The sequence below is a fragment of the Hemitrygon akajei genome, chromosome 7, assembly GCF_048418815.1.
Source record: "Hemitrygon akajei chromosome 7, sHemAka1.3, whole genome shotgun sequence".
Lineage (NCBI taxonomy): Eukaryota > Metazoa > Chordata > Chondrichthyes > Myliobatiformes > Dasyatidae > Hemitrygon > Hemitrygon akajei.
In genome coordinates, this window is record NC_133130.1 from 166,589,413 (window position 1) to 166,608,692 (window position 19,280).

Here is a 19,280-nt window from a genome sequence, read left to right on the forward strand (position 1 = left end):
GGGGTTTAATTTCTGCCTCTGTCTATAAGGAGTTTGTTCGTTCTCCCTGTGACCGTCGGGTGCTCTAATTTCCTCCTATATTCTGAAGACATATGAGTCAGTGTTGGTGAGCTGTGGGCATACTATGTTGGTGCCAGAAGTATGGCGACACTTGTGGGCTGTGCTCAGCACGTATTTGAACTATTGATGCATACAACACACTTCACTGTATGCTTCAATGTGCATGTTACAAATAAAACTAATCTTTATCTTGTGGTTTCTTTTAATCAAAATATGTAATATCACAGACAACAAAAATTATAATGTATTTTTTTGTTTTTTCCTCTTTAAAAATTCAGATTATTGAACTTCTGAAATCCCTGAAAACATTACAAGCCAACAACCAAGAGTTGCAAGCTAGGGTTAGCATGTCAGAGCATTCTGTTCTTGGCTCTAGCAGCGAGGAAAATCCACAGGAACCGGTGATGGTTGCACAGGTGAAGTTTAAGAAACTGCTCTGAAATTGCTTTGACACATCTTTAAAACATCTGCAGTTTTATTCTGCAGCTAAAACTATTTTTGTTTGCAACGTTGTACATGGTTGCTGAAGTAGTATAAAATATTTTTCAGAAATCAACTTAAAGCTGGATATAAAATATACTCTAGTGTATATGAATAAGTGACTGAATTCCAAGAGATCATTAGTTTTGTTAATTAAACAGCTTAATTTCAATTTATTTTCACAGAATATTATGCATTTCCTGTAAACTTAGTGCATGAATTCCCATTTATATTGATGATAAATATAAAGTTTATTTCCTTATTGCCAATTTAAAATTATTTGGGTGTTTAAGTGTCTTTTCAGAATGTTTAATTTAAAACTTGAAAAATCTGTTCGTTACTTTTTGTTCCAGGTCTTCTGGAATCCATTTTGCATTCAAGACATGCTTTCATTTATACTTCAGTTATATATGCTGTTGTTTACATCCACTTTTTTTTCTCTTCAAACTTCATTCTTTTGTCTCATCCCGCTCCATGTCTCATAGCTGCTTCATCAAAGACCAGAAGAATCAATGAAAATAAACACAGTCCTTCAGGAGCCGCTACAAAGCATTAACCATCTTGAGGACCGCAGTTTGGTAGGACTGTTTCTGAAGTATTTCTGGTTTTGTCCATTTTGGTTTGGTTTTGCCTACTCCATTGTGGATGTGTTCAGATTTGTAATTTGATTTGGCATCTCATAGAAAATCTACACTGAAGGAAATTAATTATAGAACGTAGGATTATAATAACACAGTACAGGTCCTTTGGCCTATGATGTTGTGCTGACCTTTTAACCTATTCTAAGATCAATCTAACCCTCCCCAACTCTCCATTTTTCTATCATCTATGTGTCAATCTAAGAGATGCTTGACTGACCATAATGTATTTTCCTCTACTGCCAACCATGCAGTGTACCCTCACTGTTTTAAAAAATAATCGACCTCTGGCGTGCCCCCCATACTTTGCTCCAATCACTTTAGAATTATGCCCCCTTATTAACCATTGCTGCTCTCAGATAAAGTCTTATTGTATCTCTGCCGCATGTCCATGCCAATCAGATAACAACCACCCAGACTCAGTTTCCCAGCATTAAATCCATCTCAAAGTCCTGTTTCAATGTGGTGAATGGTTTTCCCTCAACCATTGTCTACAGGCATAAATTCCATACCCTTTTTCTTGGCTCTGTTTTAATTCTTCTGCCAAAAACTTTGCATTTTATGCCACTTTTTTGTTCTGTAGTTGAAGCAAAAGTTGCTTCCTTTTTACTCAGTTTTGATTAGTGAAATTTGTTGTTTTTGCAGCAGCAATGCAGTACATGACATAAAATTACTATACATCACCAAAGATAGTGTTAATGGGTTCATGAACCGTTCAGAAATCAGAGAGCAGAGCGGAAAAAGCTGTTGCTAAAACTTTTCCTGTACCCCCTCGTTGGTTGTAATGAGAAGAGGGCTTGTCCTGCATGATGGATGTTGCCTTCTTGAGGCATCACTATTTGAAATGTCTTCAATGGTTATCTAATTCCCTTCTTCCCCCTCCCTCTCAACCACTGCCTTGAGGACGATGTATTCTCAAGACTGATAAATCAATGTGAAACTGGTTCTTTTCAACCTATGACCTGATGCCAACATTATTTATTATACTTCAGTACTTCCATAGCTGCCAAACTGCTTCCTCATAGTGTGCTTATTTGTTCTGGCACAATGCAGGGCATATCCAAAGATGACAAGTGTATACAGACGGTTGAAGTTGAACTGGCAGAGACAATACCATCACAGCTGCCGGTTACTACTGCTGAGAAAAACTGGAAACTGGATTCTGCTTTGGTTTCTAGAGTTTCTGCTGCTGATAGTTCAGATTGTACCAAGCTATTTGATGAACTGAACAAGATTAATTCTGAACTGGAAGACAAATGTGGACAGCTGCAAGAAGCCAAGACTCAGCTGGAGATGACTGAATGCCAGTTGCATGAATTGGAGGCCCAGAATCGAGAAACAAAGGAAGAAGTTGGCACAATAAGGTGGCTGCTGGAGGAGAATGGTGTATCCTCGGTGACTGAGCTTGGGTATGTGCCTTTAATATTTCCATGTGAGCTCGGAGTTTATGGTGAATCATCTGGACACAGATCAGAGGTGGTTAGTTTCTGGATCAGTCAGTGTGACAAATGCTAATTGTCAAACTAGAGGGGGTGCAGAAGATATTTATGAGGATGCTGCCTGGACAAGAGAGCCTGTGTTATAGGGAGAGGTTAGCCTTGCTGGATCTTTATTCTCTGGAGAGAAGGAGAATGAAAGTTTACTGGAACAGAGATGAGGAAGAATTTTTTTAGCCAAAGGGTAGTGAATTTGTGAAATTCGTTGCCACAAATGGCTGTGGAGGCCGTCATTGGGTTTATTTAAAGCAAAGGTTGATAGGTTCTTCATTAGTAAAAGCATCCAAGGTTACAGGAAAAAAGGCAGGAGAATGGGGTTGAGAAGGGTAATAAATCAGCCATGAAAGCATGGTGGAGCAGACTTGAAAGGCCTCCTTCTGCTCCTGTGTTATGGTCATGGGTTTGTTTAACAATAGCCTTTCTTCAAAATATCACACAGAAAAAATCTGCTGGTTTGTGGAACAAGAGTGAGGGGTGATATTAACTGGATTGCTCTTTGAAGGACTGACAAGAGTAATTGAACCAAATGGTTGTTTCCTGTGTTGTAATTTGATTATAGGCCTATAATTTCATCAATTCTGGCTTGACTGCCTCTATTCCTTACCATTTCTTGGCTGAATTTTATATCCGATTGATACTTGGCATGCTTTCCCTGACTTGACATCTTATTCCTGTTGCTGCCAGAAACTAAAGGCTTCAGTAGCCTGTGTTTGTTACTGCGCTATGAAAAGGCCGAAGAAATTTTGTTAGTTTTATATTTGTGAATAAAATTTTGGATTTTTTTCATGATGGTGTGCCTTCACCTGAAGCTGTGGAACATGGTTCAGCATTAACCAAAATACATCATATAAGACCATAAGATATAGGAGCAGAATTAGGTCATTTGACCATTAAATTTTTTTCCACCCTTCCATCATGACTGATTTATTATCCCTGTTAACCCAATTCTCTTGCCTTCTCCCTCTAACATATGACACTCTGACTAATCAAGAAGCTAAAAACCAGTGCTGTAAATATATCCACTGACTTGGCCTCCACAGCCATCTGTGGCAATGAATTTCACAGCAGTGAGATATCTGACACTTATCAGAAAGCACTTCATCCATAATGGATCATAGCTTGGCCTGTAATGTGCTATCAGAATTCTCATCTAATTGAGTGTCACCAAGAGACAGCTGGTTATATATATTAAAGTATCTTAATGAATTGTTACCTTGCAAGCTGTTTGTGTCGCTAGGGTAGCATAGTGATTAGTGCATTGCTTTACACTTGCTGGCTGCCCCCAGCACATTCTCAGACTGTATTGGTTGTTGACGTAAACAACACATCTCACTGTACATGTGATAATCTAATCTTTAAACAGGGTTTAAAATGAAAAGGCAACATAAATCCTATCTGACCAAGCTTGGTATATCTGACCAGCCTCATTGGCCTTGTCAGGTGGCCATGCTTTGGCCTCTCACACTGAACACAGTGGATTGATTTTGTTCCTTTGATCCTGAGGAAACTGAGTGTATAAGAGATCAGGTTATAAGATTAGTTTTATTTGGTTAGTTTCATTTTGTCGCATGTAGTTTGAAACTTAGTGAAATGCGTCACTTTGCGTCACCGAACAACATAGTCCAAGAATGTTCTGGGGTAGCAAGTTTTGCCACTCTTCTGGCCCCAACATAGCGCGCCTACAACTTTATAACCCTAACCCTCAAGTCTTTGGAATGTGGGAGGAAACTGGATCACCCGGAGGAAATCCACGCAGTCATGGGGAGAACGTACAAATTTCTTGCAGGCAGTAGTGGAAATTGAGCCCTGATCACTGGCACTGTAGAGTGTTACACTAACCACCAGCTATAATACCATCCTTCAGTACATGTGTCAGCAACTGGAAATGAATTTCTGCCCCTGCATTCATTATTTTTGGCATCAGTGAGTTGATTAATACAGTTTTACAGTTAATACATTACATTAATATGTTAATACAGTTTTTGTAAGAAAATGTCTTTGAGCATCTGATACTGATTTATACATCTATACTTGTAAATTAGAATTTAATTCTGTTTTATATTACATGATCTGTAAGAATGCTGTATATATTTAGTGATTTGATTTTCCAGTATTGTTTGCATAAAAATTAGAATAATTAAACAAGTCACTAATTAACATTAATTTTATTTAACTTGCAGAAATGAAATAATGAAATTGAGAGAAGAAATAACACAACTGCACAATCAACTTGGAGAGAGCTTGTCAGTAAGTGAGAATGAAGGTGAGGAAGAAGTGGATGAGGAGAGCAAAGGAGGCCTAAGAAAAACAGTTTTGAGGTTAAAAATCAAATCGAAGAAACAGAGGAAGGTGCATGACCTCCTTAAGCAACAGATAGAGCTCAACTCCTCTGGCGAGGGTGTACGTTTCAACCCTGACTTGATTGTAAGCATGGCAAAGGAAATGGACCACTTGAAGGAGCATCTCGAAGCTGCCAATCAAAAGAGAACAAAGGAAATGCAGACAGAAGTGGGTAAAGACCACCAGGAATCAAAAGTGACACAGTCGCATCCTTTGAACATTAGAAAATACAAGGCAAAGAACTCTAAGCAGGTATGTAAATGGTCTCTAAGGTATGCATTTCTCATGGGTGGTACTATAGATTTTTGTTCTTTTCCTTTTTAGAGGCCTTCCACCGTATGAACGCAGCAGCAGACTTTACTCTGAAACCACACCTCAGTATCTCATGACTCAAAATTCAAGATTGTTTAATGTCCTTTCCAGTACACAAGTGTAAAAGAGAACAATGTTGGGCCCTTGTTCAAATGCACCAGCAAGAAATGAAATTTTTTGGAACAATTAACAATATTTTTGTACTTTGTCTTTTATTAAACATCTAGTTAGAAGTTTTTTTTAAAAAGGTGGTTTACCTCCACTTAAAATACTTCGGCATGATTCATCAGTGAGGCATCTGATGTTGATTGGAAAACGCTTCTCCATAATTGACCATATCTTGGCCTGTAATGTGCTAACAGAATTGACACCTATCTGAGAGTCAATAAGAAGTAAACTGTTATCTACCTTGATCTTTGTTGCCTAGCAGCTTTGGCAGTTTTCCCATTTGTTGAATGGTGTTTCCTTCACGGTCTGGGGTGCTATTCTCAGTGGAGCCTGGAATTCAGCTATGTAGATTCAACACTTGTTGTTTGGGATGCTCGTTTGAGCATTCATCAGTGCGGAGTTGTTATTCGAACTGAAGCAGTAATTCATTGTTGTGCTCTGTCTTGAGAGGTGTGCATGTACAAATTCAAAATGTTCCACCAAGATTCTGCGGATGCTGGAAATCCAAAGCAGCAAACATGGAACGCTGGAGGAACTCAGATCAGGCAACATCTATAGTAGTGGTCGCCAACCCGTCGACCACAATCAACTGGTCGATCTTTGAGACTTTCCCAGTAGATCCCGAAAAAAAAAGAAAAATAAATACACAAATACTGTTGAGAGATTGTTTCTGGGTTGCGGGATTTTAGTTCCGTTCTTTCTGCCCAGTGTGCATGTGCGTAGCTCCCCCGCCACGCACTTGACTACACAGTATACTTCAGTGGTCCCCAACCACCCGGCCGCGAGGAAACGATATGAGTCAGCTGCACCTTTCCTCATTCCCTGTCACGCCGACTGTTGAACTTGAACGCACGCGAGTCGCCTAAACACAGTGACACCCTCGCGCGGCTGGCGGGAAGTGCCGTTGGTACTAGCCTGGAGTGCGGACAGATGGGCGCCGCCTCTAAAGCTGTTTAGCACACCGAATGTTGGTGGGGAACCGGTGTTAAAATATTCACAGACAATCTAATCCAGGCTCAGGGTTTTGTAAGTAGCAGAGCAGCTACATCGCTGCCATCTACTTGAAGCAAACTTTTGTCTGCCGATAGATCCTACAAGGGAGGCAGGCGCGCGCCCTGTCGCACTCCTCGCTTGGTCGGTCGCTCTCTCTGGACTGCAACTGTCGCTGCCCCGGTATGGGGACCTCTGGCCCTCACCTTCTCCTTTCACCCCAGCCATGACCAGCCGCACCTGGCCAAGGCGTCTGGCGGTGGACGGGCGGGAGGCTGGAGTTCGGGCCCAGAGGCTGTCTAATGAGGTAATGAAGCACTCAAAACTGCTTTGGTACCTTGAGTCCAAGCACCCTGCACTTAAAGACAAACCCGTTGAGTTTTTTCTGTGGAAAAAGCGTGAACAAGCGGGACAGAAGCTAAGCGCTGAGATCCACGAAAACTAATTTGTGTAATAGACTGGACATAAGGAACCTGCTTCGAGTATCGCTGTATTCCGGTCGTGTTTAACACCAACCCCCCCCCCCCCCCGTCGGTCGGTCCGCAAGAATATTGTCAATGTTAAACCGGTCCACGGTGCAAAAAGGGGTAGGGACCCCTGGTGTTCATACATTATTTCTACTTCTGGGTTGCGGGGTTTTACTTCTGGTCTTTTCTGCCCTGGTGCACATGTGTGTAACTAATCGATTTGGGGTCGATCTTGCCTTTCACTAAGGCCAGGGTAGGGGATCTTGGGCATAAAAAGACTGGTGACCACTAATCTATAGAGAGGATGTTTCATGCCAAGACATTTTCATTAGAACTGGAAATAAGAAGGGGTTAGCTTCACCTGGTCTTGCCTATCTCCTGCCACTTCATACTACTTCCTCTCCCCATACTTTATTTTTGGCTTTTTCCTTCTCTTTTCATTGATGCTCCACCCCTTCTCCCCTTTCAGCAATTTGCAGGAACTGTTCCGTCTGTAACTTCACCCTGCTCTTCCATCTCCACCAACCACCCCTCCTATTATGATACTTCCTCATTCACCATTCTTAGTTCACCTAAGTAGCTTTTGTGCCAGTTCATCTGAATTTTCCTTTCCCTCTTCCTTTCTTTCTTCCCCCTTATTAAAACACATTTTAACCCCCCCCCCCCCCAGCCCTGAAAGGCCTTTGATCTGTTTCCCTCCACACCAATGTGCCTGAACACCTGAATTATTGCAGCACAACACACATGAAATGCTGGAGGATCTCAGCAGGTCAGGCAGCATCTGTGGAGGGGAATATGCAGTCTGTTATTCTTCTCCACAGATGAGGCCTGCTGAGGTCCTCCAGTATTTTGTGCTGAATTGTTCTGGAATTTTGTTTCTGTTTTTGAACTATTGTTTTCCCTTTTTAATAATTAAAGACTTTTCATTCCATGTGTTTTATTCAGATCAGTACAAGGTCTCGTCTCCCTGTCCCACTAAAACAATCAAGATCGATCCACAGTGTTAATACTGCCACCTCTGGCCAAGATTTACCATCTGACCATCAACAAGTTGATCAGTTGAGGGCAGCAGTGAAGGATGATGAACAACTACAGAGTAAGCTCTTTGTAGATGAGACAACGCTTGTCAGCCAGACAGAGAAGTTAAGGCCTTATTGTGCTCCTATCCTTGGTAAGTAATTAAACAGTATTTGGTTGTTCAATAACATTGTTCAACATTTCAGAACAGTGAAATATTTACAGGACAGTGTCTTCCCTTTGTTGTATGACAGGTCTTTTCATCTGAGCATGTACTCACTGGGGTTTAGAAGAATGACGGGGTAATCTCACTAAAACCTATCGAATACTGTAAAGCTTATATAGAGTGCATGTGGAGAGGATGGTTCCTATACTGGGGGAGCTTAGGACCAGTGGGCACAGCCTCAGAAAAGAGGGGCGTCCATTTAGAACAGAGATGAGGAATTTCTTTCGCCAGAGGTTGGCGAATTTATAGAATTTGTTGTCACAGATGATTGCAGAAGCCAAGTCATTGGGTATATTTAAAGTGGAGGTTGATAGGTTCTTGATTAGTCAGGTTGTCAAAGGTTTCAGGCAGAAGACAGGAGAATGAGGTTGAGAGAAGTAATAAATCAGCATTGATGGAATGGCAGAGCAGACTTGATGAGCCAAGTGGCCTGATTCTGCTCCTGGGTTTTATGGTCTTTAGTCAAATGTTCCATTTTCAGTTAGATTTTCTGTTACGGCAGTATTTTTGATCTTTTTCTTCTACATTGGGGCTTTATAGTTGCAAGCAAGCTTACTCTAGGTGTAGCACTAGTGTTACTGGATGGAGTGAAGTAAGTTTTTAAAGAGGGTCACACAGTTGTACAGTTCTGATTCTTGACAGCTTGTTGCCAGATTTCCACAGACACTCACAGCACTATTGAAATGACTACAGACTGCTGGTTTAGTTTGGCAGAGCTTTTATTTGCATTAGAGAATTCAAATCTGAGAGGATTTTTAAAATTTTTATTTCAAGTATGACTTAGAAGTTTTGTTGATGACACAGGACTGAAATAAATAATGGCTTTTGTAAATTGCTTGAGATCCTGCCATTTGAATTAAGGAAAATATTTTAGCGTTGTTTTTAAATAAATTTATTCAAAACAGGCTTTTTCTGCTGAGGTTGTGTGGGACTACAAATAGAGATCATGGGTTAAAGGTGAAAGGTGAAAAGTTAATGCGAACCTTCTTCACTCAGAGGGTGATGAGAGTGTAGAACGAGCTGCCACCGCAAGTGGTGTACGCGAGCTTGGGTTCAACATTTAAGGGAAGTTTGGATAGGTACGTGGATAGTAAGTGTATGGAGGGCTATGGTCCCGGTGCAGGTTGTTGGGCTGAGGCAGTTGAAATGGTTTGACATGGACTAAATATGCCGAAGAGCCTGATTCTGTGCTGCATTTTTCTATGACACATGCCAAACGCTGTCAATGTTAATAGTATAATGTACTAGCCACTTACTATCCCATGCAGATTTCCCCAGTATTTGCTGGAATACAACTTGGTCATGTAAAACAGGTAATTATATCCTGGGCCAACAGAAATTTTGATTTTCAAATAAGATCTGCCATTTCCAAAAGTAGTTATCTTTTGATTTTGTGTTTTAAGTGTTTCTTCACAAAATGCTGGAGGAACTCGGCAGGTCGGGCAGCATCTAGGGAAAGGAATAGAGTCATTTCAAGGCAAGACCCTTCATCAGGACTGGAAAGGAAGGGGTAAGAAGCCAGAGTGAGATTGTGAGGAGAGGGATATGTGTACAAGCTAGAAAGTGATAGGTGAAGCCAAGCAAGGGGGAAGGTGTGTGAACGGGGAAAGAGGGGATGAAGTGAGAAACTGAGCTTCCTTCCCCCTCACCTGGCTTCACCTATCACCTTCCAGCTTGTACCCCTTCCTCTTCCCCCACCGTCTTATTCTGGTTTTTGCCCCCCTTCCTTTTTAGTCCTGATGAAGGGTTTCGGCCTGAAGTGTCAACTGTTTATTCATTTCCATAGATGTCGCCTGACCTGAGTTTCTCCAGCATTTTGTTTGTTGCTCTGGATTTCCAGCATCTATAGAATCTCTTGTGTTTAAGTGTTTCCTTCTTGTTTCTTGTATATGACTGACCAATCATATTTGCTTTATTTGGATGGTGTACTTCTGTTAAACATTAGAGTGATGTGTGTACAATAATAAAAATGTTGTCTTGTTGCTTTTTATTTGTTTTTAAGGCTTGCTTCCAGAATTTTGAACACAGCGACAATGCTTTTGATGTCCTGCTTTCTTCTGCTTTGTTACGACTTTGTATTTGTCCTTTATTTTTCTGTAGCTGAGTCATCTTTGAAACAAGATGATAAGGAGGTCCAAGTGGACTTGCAGGACCTTGGTTATGAAACCTGTGGAAAAAGTGATGCGGACAGGGATGAGAGCAGTAGCCCAGGTAGATGTTGTGACCCCTGAGTACTACACAGGAAGCATGAGGGAAAAGACCACTTTATCTTTTGAAGATCTGCATGCTGTAACTGTCAACACCCTTCACTGCTAAAATGCTGTGCTTATTAATTATTTTCAGCTTAAAGATAGTAATTTGCAAAGTCCCATATCTGAGGAATTGCCAGATTAACAAGTATATGATCATCCAGAAGGTTGAACTCCCAACTTTGTTAACCTGCTTACTGCTGGTGGGAAATGAGGCTAACAAACAGTCAGCTTTATTTCATAGGTACCACAGATCATCATTACACTGAGTTATTGAGCTTCAAAATAATTAATGAGCGTGGCAAACTATCTGCTTGTCTGTCTGCAAAAAGTGGGATTTACCAGTGACCAACTGTTTATCTCCTCTCCCATTCCGACTTGTTGATCCATAGCCGCCTTTTCTGCCACAGTGTGGCTACTCTTAGGTTGGAGGAGCAACACCTCATATTCCATTGAGGTAGCTCCCAACCTGATGGCATGAACATCAATTTCTCCAACATCTTGTAATTTTATTCCCTCCTTTTTCCTTCTCCTTTAATTCCTCTCTCTGGCTTCTTACCTCTTCTCACTTGCTTATAACCTCCCCCTGGTGCTTCTTCTCCTCCTTCCCCTTCTCCCATGGTCCACTCTCCTCTTGTTCAGGTTCCTTCTTCTCCAGCCCTTTACATTTTACACACTTCACCTCCCAGCTTCTTACTTAATCCTCTTCACCTATAACCTTCTAGCCTGTCCTCCTCCCCCTCCTTCCCATTTTCTTATTCCGGCATCTTTAGTTTTCCTTTCCAGTCTTGATGAAGGGGCTTGACCTGAAATGTTGACTGTTTATTCATTTCCATGCATGTTGCCTGAGCTGCTGAGTTCCTCCAGCATTTTGTGTATGTTGCTCTGGATTTCCAGTATCTGCAGAATCTCTTGTATTTGTGTCTGTGTGAATTAATTGCATGTTTTATTAATTTTGTTTGTGCACTTTACTTTGTGGTCTTGTTTCAGTTTGGGGGTGCCTATATAATTTCTGCATAGATAAGGAAAGTCTAACATTTGATTCCTATTTCACACCCCAAGAATAAAATGAAAGAGATGCAAATATTGAATTTTTACTGTTGGAATATTTTACTGCAGACACAGGCAGGCAGTTACCTGCCCATTGCTACAGTGACTCGGCCGTTCCTGCCCTGCATAAGCTAAGCCGTCGCTTTTTCTCTATGGAAAATCTGGACACAAATTCGTCAGCTTCATACCCAAGTTCACCAAGTTTGATTTCACCCAAAATCAGCTTGAAGAATCTTGATGTTTTCTATGATTATGGACAAACGGATGATGCCAGTGAACTCAAACTTCAGATTGGTGAACTAAAGGCTCAGATTGAGAAGTATCGGAAAGTACTTCACCACCTGCAGACGCGTGTGCGCAAGAACTCTCTGTCCAGTGACCAGTTGACCATTTCAGACCAAAGCCACCAGACTCCAACTCGAAGTTCATATGATAGACACTCTCTGGAAAGCTTCCCAAAAGATAATGACAACAATTACAGCCACAGAAGACATTCTATCCAGTCTTCTGATCTAGGTGTTCAAACCAGCCAGCAGATTGGCGATCTTTCCAATTGTGCATCCAGATCTCAGAGCGTGGATTTCGGAAGCCAGCATGAGAAAGGGGACTGGCTGATGTCTGTTTATTGTCAGGATGGACAGCTGGTACAGAAGTTAAAGGAACAAGTAGAGCAACTAGAAAATCAGTTACAGAAAGAGAGTGCACGGAATGAGGAGCTGCATGATCAACTTCAAAGCAAACTGGCACCAGCGTTACCAGCTCAAAAGTAAATTCCTTTATTATGTTAAGAGCAGTAATCGTTGTAGTAATGTTAATAGTTATTATTATTCACCATTCATCATTAGCCAAAATCTTGCTTTAAAATACAAACTCATAAAAGACACCATACCTTACTCTAACTACAAGCCTGATCCAGTTTGTATTACAACTGATCCATTATTACAGTTGGGACAATCCAGAATAACCATCTGGATATAATATTACAGGATTAATAAGCAAGAACAACTTGATAAATACAGCCATTCCAAACACACATGACATACAGAAATTAGTAAGTGAAAAATACCAGAAATATACTGAATTAAAAGAGGAAATTGAAAGACTTTGGAAAATGAACAGAGTATACATTATCCCAATAGTAATATGTGCAACTGGTATCATCCCAAAGTCACTACACAATAGCATTAAACAATTAGGGTTACACAGCAATGTTTTTCTAAATCTTCAGAAAATCACAATACTAAACACCACTAGAAAAGTCTGAAAGTTCCTATCAATAAAAGTTCCTAGAAATGAGTGTGCTTGGCTAAGCCCTTACCTCAGGTTTTACCAGCTTGAGCTGAGAAAAATACAATAATAAAATAATAACTTTATTAAAGAGTGCTTTTCCGACAGATGATATAGTTCAAAGTGCTTTACAATGGAATAAAAATACAAATAAAATAAAATAAAAAATAAATATAAGCATGAAAGTAAAATTCAAAAAAGTTATTTAAAAGCAAGGTTAAATAAAAAAGTTTTGAGCTGGCGTTTAAAATTGTCAACGTGCATCTCTTAAGTTTTTTTGTGTTTAAAAGTTTAGGAGAGTAGTTCAAAAACCTGATGTGCCAATTATCTCTTGAGGGAGATTGTTTAAATTTAAGAGAGCAGTGGAAGAAGACCTGAGAGCTCGGGTAGGATTATAAAGCAGTTTTGGGCCCATATGTAAGAAAGGATGTGCTGGCATTGTAAAGGGTCTGGAAGTGGTTAGCAAAAATCATCCCATGAAGAAAGAGTTAATGTATGTGGAGTGTTTGTTGGTTCTTGACCTGGGTAGCTTCTTCACTCAGAGGTTGCAGAGTATATGGCCAGAGCAAGGGTTTGAGGTAGAGTCCTCACAACATTTACAAGACTTTTTGTTAAGTATATGGATAGAAAAGGTTTAGAGGGATATGGCCCAAACACAGTCAAATGTGGTTAGCTTGGTGGGCACAGTGGTCAGCATGGAAGAGCTGGGCCAAAGGGACTGTTTAATTGAAATGACCATTCAGCCACTGTTTTATATATAAAAGTGATTTCTGCAGGTGAGCATATTAGCATAACTTAACACTTTTGTATCAGTAAAGCAGAATTTGCAATAATTTTTGTGGTCAAATGTGAAGTTTGATCCATTGTTCATCAACATAATGAAAATATAGTTCTACTTTTGACTTAATGATCGATATCTTTTAAAATAATCTGTGCAGTAAATGGCACAGCCATGTTAACTTAGTAAATTGAGCAGCAACACGCACCTCATGAAGGTCTGTTTCTCATTTTAAATTTCACCTTTCCAAACAACAAAACCCACTATGTAAGAAAGTTATTAAGTTTTTTTTATAAATTTATTCCTTGTTTTGCTCTATCAATCCCACACCATCTGCATTGCATATTTAGTTCTTGGGTCATGATACACTTACCTTTGTTTTTACTAAGGTATGATTCACTGGTACAGTTGCAAGCAAGAGAGCTCTCACATCTCCGACAGCAAATTAAAGAAAATCGCAACGTCTTCTCCTTGCATCACCAGTCCCTTGTGGATCTAACTAAAGCCTTTGAGCAGCTGTTGCAGGCCAGCGACGTTGACTATTATGTTGGGGAAGCCTTCCGTGATCAACTAAACCAGAGTCTGCAGCTGGTAGAAAAGCTAGAGAGCAAGCTTGATGGTGGTAAGTTGGCAGGCAAAATTCTTATTATAAAGGATACAAAAGAAATTTCAAATTCTATATTTCCATCTCCCACTGTATTAAAATCTGTCTTGGGCTTCACGTTTTCCTGCTAATTGCTTTGACTACCTACACACAAAGTTCAACGTATATTATCAAAGTATGTTTAGTACCTATGAGAAGTAGTCACCCCCCCCCCACCCCCTGGAAGCTTTCATGTTTTATTGTTTTACAATATTGAATCACAGTGGATTTAATTTGGCTTTTTTGACACTGATCAACAGAAGAAGACTTTTGTGTCAAAGTGAAAATATCTCTACAAAGTGATCTAAATTAATTACAAATATAAAACATAAAATAATTGATTGCATAAGTATTTACCCCCCTTTAAAATGACACACCAAATCATTACTGGTGCAGCCAATTGGTTTTAGAAGTTACTTAACTAATTAAATGAAGATCTGTTTTTAGAGACCTGTGTGCAGTCAAGGTGTTTCAATTGGTTGTATTAAAAATACACCTGTATCTGGAAGGTCCAGCTGCTGGTGAGTCAGTATCCTGGCAAAAACTACACCACGAAGACAAAAAAAAACACTGCAAGCAACCCTGTGAAAAGCACGTCAGGAAATGGATACAAGGAAGTTTCTAAGTCACTGAATAGCTCTTGGAGTACAGTTAAGTCAATCATCAAAAAATGGAAAGAATATGGCACAGCTGTAAGTCTGTCTGGAGCAGGCCGTCCTCAAAAACTGAGTGGCTGTGCAAGGAGGAGGCTCGTGAGGGAAGATGTGCAAAGCAGGTAGAGATCTGTCCACATACTCATTGGTTGTAATTGCTTCCAAAGGTGTGTCTACTAAATATTGACAAAGGGAGTGAATAATTATGCAATCAATTATTTTATGTTTTATATTTGTAATTAATTTAGATCACTTTGACTTCTTCTGTTGATCAGTGTCAAAAAAAAACAAGGAACCCTCCCGATGAAGGGTTTCGGCCCAAAACATCGTCACTACCTCCTCCCATAGATGCTGTCTGGCCTGCTGAGTTCTGCCAGCATTTTGTGTTTTTATTTATCTCTAGCATCTGCAGATTCACTCGTGTTGCCTTCAAGTTCAGAGTAAATTTATTTATCGAAGCAGATGTATGTCACCATATATAACCCCAAGATTCATTTTCTTGTGGGCATTCACAGTAAATTTTATAAAAAAAACAAAATAATAGTTGATAAACAAACAGTAAATATTGAGAACATGAGATGAGACTCTTTTAAATTTGGTTTATACGTTGTGGGAATAGTTCAGTGTTGGGGTGAGCACAGTTGTGTGAAGTTACCCCTCTGGTTCAAGGGCTCAATGGTTGAGGGATATTAACTGCTCTTGAAAGGCAAAATTCAGTATATAAAGTGGTTGTGCCAATCTCTGGGTCATCCAGTTTCTCTCCAGAATATGACCTGTTTCTATTGTTAAGTGAACTTAAGTCTTACAATAGATAGTTCTGTAGCTAATAGCGTGGGTGTTATGCTCATTAAAGAATAGAATTAAGATCTTTCAGTTGACATTTATTCTTAGTGTTATTTCATACTTGGCCAGATTGTGCATAGCAGAGTGGGTGAGCAGCTTGTTTTAAAATGAGCTTTAGTAAAGAACGTACTATAGGCAGCTTAATGTTGACAGTTGATGAACTGTGAAAGGCTAGAATGTGAATCATTGTGTAAGTACAGTTTCTCTGTAAATAATGCAACATAACCATGTGAAATCTGATGAAAGAAATGAAGCAGGTGAAGAGAATTAAATCATTTATTCAATTTTTGATCTACAAGATTTTTTAATGCTTGTCATTCATATAAACAGTTAATATATTTAATGGTTGTGGGGCTTTTAAATTTGCATATGATTTATAAAAGATGGCAAATATGCTAGTCTGTTTAAAATTTATTCAGAAACCCAAGATTTTCTGTTTCCTTGTGTTACTTGTAGGTATTACAGGAGATGCATCGTCTGCTTCTGGAGACAACACCTTTGTTGATTTCTCTCAAAGGTAAATGCACAACATAGATATTTTCAATCACAATTTGATGTTCTTTATTCAGATAACTGATGGACAGGCTTGGATGTTATCTAGGTTCATGTGTATTATTCACTTGTCAGCAATCTTTGTTTAAACAGCACATATTGTGCTGATGTGATGAAAATGTAAATAACTATTGAAGTGATAAACATCTATTATAATCTGAAATATCAGGCTGATTTAAAGACTTAATAGGGTATGTTCATGTGTAAGTTCAGTTACAGTTTATTGTCATTCAACTGTACGCATGCATATCACCAAATGAAACAGCATTCATTCTTCCAGAAAAAAATGCTTAACACAGTATATATAACTCACACCTGTAGCACAATGTAGTATTACCACAAAAAAAAATGAATATAGACAATTTGGCAGGTGTCTCTGGTTTCACTCCATAAGCAAATGCTATTTATAAGGAGGTGTAGTAATTAAATCTCAGTTTTGACATTGGACTGTGCAGGCTTCCTCTGTGCTGAGTGTATGTGCATTCACAAGACTGGAGACAGCCTGTCCCCTCTGCTGGTAGAACTCCCAAATCGAGTGTAACATAGTGTATTTTTAGATATTTGTGAATCTATTTACTTTTTAACCTGCAAGAAAATTCACTTCATAGACAGCAATATCAGAATCAGGTTTAATATCATTGGCATATATTGTGAAATTTGTTGTTTTGCTGCAGCAGTACATTGTAAACAGTACTGCAGTCATTAGCACTTTTGGATTTCGATATTTTAATCCAAGGTTCTTTCAGAAGTTGGGTAAGAGGCACAAAACCTGTTGCTTTATGGCCATTTTATTGAGTGTTGATTGACAGTTATAGTGGCCTACTAAGTGAAGGGAAAACTAAGACTTAAAGTCTAAGATGGGGCTGCTTTCTGTTGTAACTCTTTAATACTGCAGAGCTGAGGGAAAAAAATCCATTCAAATTTGTAGATAAGATTAACTAATGAGAAAAATATTATTCAAATAATGCAGTACAAAGAAGCTCCCAGAGCTTTCCGGAATTATACTTTGTACAATCATCAGAGGCATATTAAATGTTCATACACATACTAGGCAGTTATTTGTATATAAATAATTATATAATATACAAGCAGATAATTGTTAAATTGCAAAGAAAATAACAATTAAACAGTCTAACCTAAGAATTAAACAGATCCAACAGTGTCTTCAGATTTATGATAAGCTGGATCATCATTTTCCTTTTTTTTTTACATTGTAATGTCTCAATGAAATAGGTACAACATCCCCCTCTGATGTTTGCAGTGTTAGCAAAAGGACCCAGAATATTGTTTCCATTGAGCCTCTGTATCCACTGTCATTTTACGACAAGTGACAGATGTTTCTCAGCAGTGAGCCTCCCTCCCTTGGGCTGGGAAAGCAATTGGCAAGAAGTTTACATAGTTCTGGATACACTTTGCATGCTTCACCACTGGAGGCTACTGAGCATCTCCCTGCTTTGCTTCCCAAGGCACATAGTTGAATACTGATTATGTTCAAAGTAAATTTATTATGAAAGTACACCATAATTTTGGATAGATGCGTGGATGGCAGGGTTACGGTGGGCTATGTTCCGGGTGCAGGTTGATGGGACTAGGCATGGATTAGATGGGCTGAAGGGCCTATTTCTTGGTGACATGAAGTCACCATGAACCCTGAGGAACTGGTGTGGGAAGCAGGGATTTACATTCTTAGACCACTGGCATCTGTTTTGGGGTAAGGATTGATTGTACAAAAGGGACGAGTTGCACCTTAACAGGCAGGGTGGTTTGCCACTGAAACAAGGGTGTGTTTAAACTAACATACCCGTGGAGGAGACAAACTGGAAATATAAGGATGGAGTTAAAGGGAAAGAGAGAATAAGAAATGTTGAGAAAGACAACAGAGTTAATGGGGCAGAAAGCTCAGGAAGGGATCAGAGAGTATGGACAAGTGCAATAGGAATCGGTGTGAGAGGAGTAATGGATTAAAAGTATTACATATGAATGCATGAAGTATAAGAAATAAAGTGGACGAGCTTGAGGCTCAGTTGGAAATTGGCAAGTATGATGTAGGAATAACAGAGGCATGGCTGCAAGAGGACCAGGGCTGGGAAATGAATATTCAATGGTATACGTCCTATCGAAAGGCAGACAGGTGGGCAGACGGGGTGGGGTGGCTATGCTGGTGAGGGATGAAATTCAGTCCCTTGTGAGGGGTGACATAGAATCAGGAGATGTAGAGTCAGTATGGATAGAACTGAGAAATTGTAAGGGCAAAAAGACCCTAATGGGAGTTATCTACAGGCCCCCAAACAGTGGCCTGGATATAGGGTGCAAGTTTAATCAAGAGTTAAAATTGGCATGTTGCAAAGGTAATGCTACGGTTGTTATGGGGGATTTCAACATGCGGGTAGACACTGGACCCCAAGAAAGGGAGTTCGTGGGGTGTCTCCGAGATGGATTCTTAGAGCAGTTTGTACTGGACCTACCAGGGAGAAGGCAATTCTGGATCTAGTGTTGTGTAATGAACTGGTTTTGATAAGGGAACTCGAGGTAAAGGAGCCATTAGGAGGTAGTGACCATAATATGATGTTTTAATTTACAATTTGAGAGGGAGAAGGGAAAATCGGAATTGTCAGTATTACAGTAAAGGGGACTATGGAGCCAAGAGGGAGGAACTGGCCAAAGTTGACTGGAAAGATACCCTAGCAGGGATGACAGTGGAACAACAATGGCAGGTATTTCTGGGAATAATACAGAAGGTGCAGGATCAGTTCATTCCAAAGAGGAAGAAAGATCCTAAGGGGAGTAGGGGACAACTGTGGCTGACAAAGGAAGTCAAGGACAGTATAAAAATAAAAGAGAAGAAGTATGACATTGCAAAATGAGTGGGAAGCTAGAGGATTGGGTAACTTTTAAGGAGCAACAGAAGTTAACTAAAAAGGCAATACGGGGAGAAATGATGAGGTACAAAAGTAAGCTAGCCATGAATATAAAGGAGGGTAGCAAAACCTTCTTTAGGTATGTGAAGAGGAAAAATTTAGTTAAGACCAAA

At 39.8% G+C, this 19,280-nt stretch overlaps 1 protein-coding gene across 13 annotated transcripts in view; it reads left to right on the top strand.

Annotated features, from left to right (window-relative positions):
• The window catches only part of cdk5rap2 (CDK5 regulatory subunit associated protein 2), a 162,226-nt gene that overhangs the window by 93,116 nt on the left and 49,830 nt on the right, over positions 1-19,280 (top strand). For 12 of the 13 annotated variants that reach the window (XM_073052506.1, XM_073052510.1, XM_073052504.1 and 9 more), the window contains 9 exons: positions 339-476; positions 1,026-1,118; positions 2,232-2,587; positions 4,855-5,266; positions 7,897-8,122; positions 10,295-10,405; positions 11,563-12,259; positions 13,948-14,180; positions 16,154-16,214. In XM_073052506.1, coding sequence (XP_072908607.1) covers positions 339-476; positions 1,026-1,118; positions 2,232-2,587; positions 4,855-5,266; positions 7,897-8,122; positions 10,295-10,405; positions 11,563-12,259; positions 13,948-14,180; positions 16,154-16,214 — 2,327 coding nt within the window. The remainder of the gene's footprint in view (positions 1-338; positions 477-1,025; positions 1,119-2,231; positions 2,588-4,854; positions 5,267-7,896; positions 8,123-10,294; positions 10,406-11,562; positions 12,260-13,947; positions 14,181-16,153; positions 16,215-19,280) is intronic. The other variant, XM_073052503.1, reaches the window with a different exon arrangement.